The following is a 5,048-nucleotide window of genomic DNA, read 5'->3' as shown; positions in this document are numbered from 1 at the left end:
GAGGATAATTAAGAAGTTGAATTAAAATTTTAAATTATTACTCTAATTCAAATTAAAGTTGTCGCTAATAAATCTCCAGAAATACAGAAGAGAGATTTGATTTCTAAGTCTATTTGTGACTTATTTTAGAACTTTCGTTATAAAATCTGCAAAATCACAATTTTTTTTAGAACAATATAAAATTTAATATAATAAATGAGAAAGTCTCGAGAGCCAACACTTTTATTAAAATTTAGTCCGTATTTAATCATTAAGAAAAGAGTGTGTAGTCTCACACTATTAGATATAATTTTGTAAACCAACTTAGGTTGATTGCGTGGTCAACTCACTCATCCGCTTAAGCAAGTGTCGGGGGATCGAATCCCGGCTTGTGCATGCAACAACCCATTAATCAGCAACAGACACAAATTAGTCCTTAATCTGTCGGGTTGAGAGATACCATGTGCAACCAAAAAAAATATAATTTTGTACCATTAAAAATAACAAAATGTGCTAAGAGTGCTGGCCCTTAGCACTGCTGAAAATAAAATACTTGATTTAGTAGAACAATGAGACCAAGATAAAATAACATGGTTGCTACATATTTTTGTATGTGACAGATGTTTCTGAGTTCGCATTACGCAGGAGAGGATGTTGTTATGAGAGTCCAAAGAAATGAGTCATGGAAAAAGGTTTTTGGGCCAATCTTTGTTTATCTTAACACTTCATCAGAAAACCAACTCCAACCATCACTATGGAATGATGCCAAAGACCAGGTTGCTTTACCATATTTATTAACCTTATGGACATTTCTCATTTCATAAAAAATAAGCTACGTATTTTATATTTATATAACATGTTAAGATTGGCACTCATGTGTATTGGTTTATCCTGGAAAAATTACTAATATTTATAGAATTCATTTTGTTATCTCTCCATTTTAGGTTGAATTGTGATAAATAATCTAAAAAAATATGTTAAGATTTACAACTGAGCAGAGAAAATAATAAGTGAAATACAAAGAAGGATAATTTAAGTAGTTATGCACGTAACAACGAAATCAATCTAGAATAAGCAAAATTTTTGAATAATTTTGCGATAATTTTTTAGAATTTTAGTTGAAAAAAATTTGCAACAAATTTATAGGTTTTTGATAGAATAAGATGGCAGAAGAATAAAATTTGTTCAGGGTTGCAAGTTTTTAGGTGATAAGTCTAACATTATAATTTAAGGTGCGGTTGTTTACATACACAAAACTGAAATAGAAATATAAAGATATAAAATTATGTTTAGTAGATAAAATAAATATAAAAATATTGTATCTAAACATTAAATTATTGTATTTTGTATCCTTTTTAATAAGAAGAATACAGAAATACTAATGAGAGACATAATTTTTTTTATTTTTCTTAATTTTTTATAATCATATTTTTTATTTCTATATTTTTTTTTTCCATTTTTTTATTCTGTTCTCAGAACTAAACACAATTTTAGAGACTTGTTTAGTAAAGATTTTTTTTTTCAATTACTTGTTTAATATTTTTTTCTTAAAAACCTATAAATCCATGTCAAAACCTTTCATGAATCTATTTGTCATATTACATTAAATCAAATCATAAGGTATCATAGATATTATTAACAAATGAATATATAGCACTAACTAAAAGCAGGAAAAAATGACATGTATGTAGATGAGCAAACAAGTTCAAAGCTGGCCCTATGATTTTCCAGCTTCAGGGGATTTTCATAAGTCTCACCAACGAGGCAGTGTTTATGGCACATTAAAAGTCCAAGACAGGTAATAACAATAAATTAGAGTTAATAATTTGAAGGCTAATCTGATTCATTATTATTACATCTTTCATTATCAATTTGAGGTATTTATTAATCTTTTGATGATTAAATTAACAAATATACGACCTTTGAAAAATTATTTTGACTATTAATCCTATTAAATTATTCCATTCGTTCCAAAACTTTAAAGTGTAGAAGTCGAAATTAACAATAGTTTTTAAGGTCAGTTTGGCTAACTTTTTAAATAAATTCTTTTAAAAAAAAGTTTAAAATATAAGAATTTTTATTAATAACAACTTTTAAATAAGTTATTTTGTGTTTAGAAAGTTATTATAAAAATTCTTATTTTAAAGTTGTGCATTAAATAGGAGTGATAAAATAGCTTTTGAAAATAGAAGTCACATTTTTTAACTTCTTCAAAAGCTCTTAAATAACTTTTTGAAAAGTTAAAAGTTTATCTAAAAAATTGTACCAAACACTATTAATGTAACTTTTTATAAGTCAAAAACTAAAAAAAAAAGTAGCTTTTGAAGTTTCCAAACGGACCCTATGCCAAAAGATTTACATTATTGGCATAACAAAAAATTTTTGGTAAAAGAAAATAAATAAATAAGAAAGTGCACTTTCAGGTTCATAAGTGATCACCACATATTGGCAGAAGGTGCATATATTGGTCTGGCACCACCAGGAGAACCTGGATCCTGGCAAACAGAATGCAAGGTTTGGATCTTTAATTTTCTAAAATAAATACTATTTTAGTCATTAAAGTTTAGGTTTAAAATCGAAATAGTTTTTACTTTTTTTTAGTAGTCTTTAATGTTACATTTAATATTAAATTTTTTATTTTTTGAAAAAAAAAGTTTAATTACTTCGTCGGTTGTTATAATTTCATCGAATTTTTAATTAGATCTCTATATTTATTTATTTTTTAATTGGATTCCTATATCATATTAGATTTTGTAACTAAGTTCTTACCGTGACAAAAATATTAGAATTAACAGAATATTCGATTAAACTATACAGAATATTCAATCAAGTATTAGCCATATTCGTTTTATTTAACGGAATATTACGTTAATTCTAACGTTTTTGTCACGCCAGGGACTTAATTACAAAATCTGATATGATATAGGAACTCAATCGAAAAGAAAAAAGCATAAGGACCTAATCCTAATTAATAAATTCGATTTTTATCCCAAATTTTAAATACCAAAACAATACCTTAATTTTCTCTAAGAAAAATTTGGAATATATAAATTTATTTGAATTGTTTATTATGTTTATATTTTTTTTTTGAAAAATACTACTTGTCCTTTAAAATTTAGTCTTTGGTCTATCTTTTTAAAGATTTATTATTATTTAATTAATTTAAATATCCACTTTTATATACTAATTGTTCAAAAAATTAAAGAAGTTACTTATTTTTTATTTTTTTTTTCTAAAAACTGAACAAAGAATAATATTTAAAAAATATCTAATTGCACTAAATTCTCATATATACTTTTCATTTTTTTCTCCTCTGGTGCAGGGATATCAATTTTGGACTCAAACCAATAAAAGAGGCTTTTTCTCTATCAACAATATACACAGTGGGAATTACAATCTTTATGCTTGGATCCCTGGTTTCATTGGAGATTATTGTAACAATGTTGTCCTCACCATCAAGCCAGGTTTTATTTTTTGAGTGTATATTCGGCCCTGATAAAGTGACAATTATTTCGAAAGAACAACGAGATCCCAAAAAATAAAACACTTAATTCGGTCTCTGATATTTTTTTTTTGACTGATTAGTTCTTGTGCACAAAAAAAAAAACAACATTAATTTTTTTTTGGCACAAGGGCCTCATTGTCCTTTCGAAGTAATTGTCAGGGACTGAATTGAAATTTTTTTTGTCAAATATCTCGTATTTCAAAATAATTGTCATGGACTATTTTAGATTTTTCTCTCATTTTTTCATATATTATTTTCTTTGGTAGTGTAGTAGACAGAAATATAAAGACAAACTGACACAATATATGTTTGATTATGGAGAGAAGTACATAGACAAAAAAGATTTGGTTGTCTTCAGATTAAGTCATAATTAAATGATATGTTTTACTGTTTTTTGAACTTTCAATTAAATTAGAACGTAGGAATATTTATTTATTTTTTTAATTATTTAGTCACTTCAATTCGATGATGATTGNAAAAATACTGCATTTCTTACTTTTTGAGGATCATATTATTAGCATTCACCAACAAACTAACTCTTCTAAAGTTTGGTAAAATTCAATAGGATTCCTCTATATTTGTCCAAAGTGAAATTCACTCAAAGATAATGTTCTATTAGTGTTTGTTTGGGCGTCATTATTTGGATAAAAAAATATTTTTTTTAATGAAATTTTTTTTTATTTTTTAATATATTTGACAAATTTCTAGTAATAAAAGTAAAAGTACTAAAAAAATAAAAAAAAAACATCTTTTTTGAAAAGCTGTAATTTACATCTTTTTTTAAATATTTTTTTTACTAAAAAAATATGTTTTTTATGTAATAAATAACCAAAAAAGTACTTTAATATTGTTATACCCAAATATAATTGATAAATAAAAAGATCTTTTGGAATGAGATATCCAAACATAAAATTACTTTTACTTTTTCATAAAATCTTTTAAAAAAAAGATAATTAAAAAAAAATCTTTTTTTAGAAGTTCACCCAAACAAAACCACAGGCAATGTGATATTTTATACAAAGAAAAAGGGATCAATGTGATATTTTATGAAATATAAAAGTTTATACCTAAATTTAATTGAGATTATAATAACATAATTTGAACTTAGAAATAAAGATAAGTGGAGTCAATTAGATTTTACTTAATTATTATTATCTTATTGCTACTAATTGAGATAAATTGAATAATCAGAATGAAAAGATACGTTTGGTTTGCGTTTTATTTTTTGTTTTTATTTTTAGTATTTTTTATTTTAGAATTTCATGAAGAGAAAAGTAAAAACAGAAAATAAAATTTTATTATTTTTTCTATTTTTATTTTATTTTTTCATAAAATCTAAAAAATAAAAAATACTAAAAATAAAAATACAAACTAAACACACCCTAAACGTGTCGTGATTTACCGGTGGAATGAAAAATTAATTACCCAAGTGATTACCACGATTTAGGTTGAGTTATACAATGATGAAATTATCTTGGTATGTTACGGTTTAGTATTTTGTTTGACAAAGAAAGAAAACAACCACATCCACAGAGAAAAAGAGAAAGAAAGAAGGAGGGAAATA

General features: G+C 24.9%; 1 protein-coding gene across 1 annotated transcript in view; it reads left to right on the top strand.

Annotated features, from left to right (window-relative positions):
• LOC107607916 (rhamnogalacturonate lyase B-like) overlaps positions 1–5,048 on the top strand; it is a 12,293-nt gene that overhangs the window by 3,913 nt on the left and 3,332 nt on the right. The window contains exons 5-8 of the mRNA XM_021107991.1: positions 600–755; positions 1,671–1,777; positions 2,403–2,493; positions 3,302–3,456. Of these exons, the coding sequence (XP_020963650.1) occupies positions 600–755; positions 1,671–1,777; positions 2,403–2,493; positions 3,302–3,456 (509 nt within the window). The remainder of the gene's footprint in view (positions 1–599; positions 756–1,670; positions 1,778–2,402; positions 2,494–3,301; positions 3,457–5,048) is intronic.

Source organism: Arachis ipaensis, chromosome B07 (assembly GCF_000816755.2).
Source record: "Arachis ipaensis cultivar K30076 chromosome B07, Araip1.1, whole genome shotgun sequence".
NCBI classification, from domain to species: Eukaryota; Viridiplantae; Streptophyta; class Magnoliopsida; order Fabales; family Fabaceae; genus Arachis; species Arachis ipaensis.
Note: the sequence above shows the minus strand (reverse complement) of the source record. Positions and strands in the feature narration are given on the sequence as shown.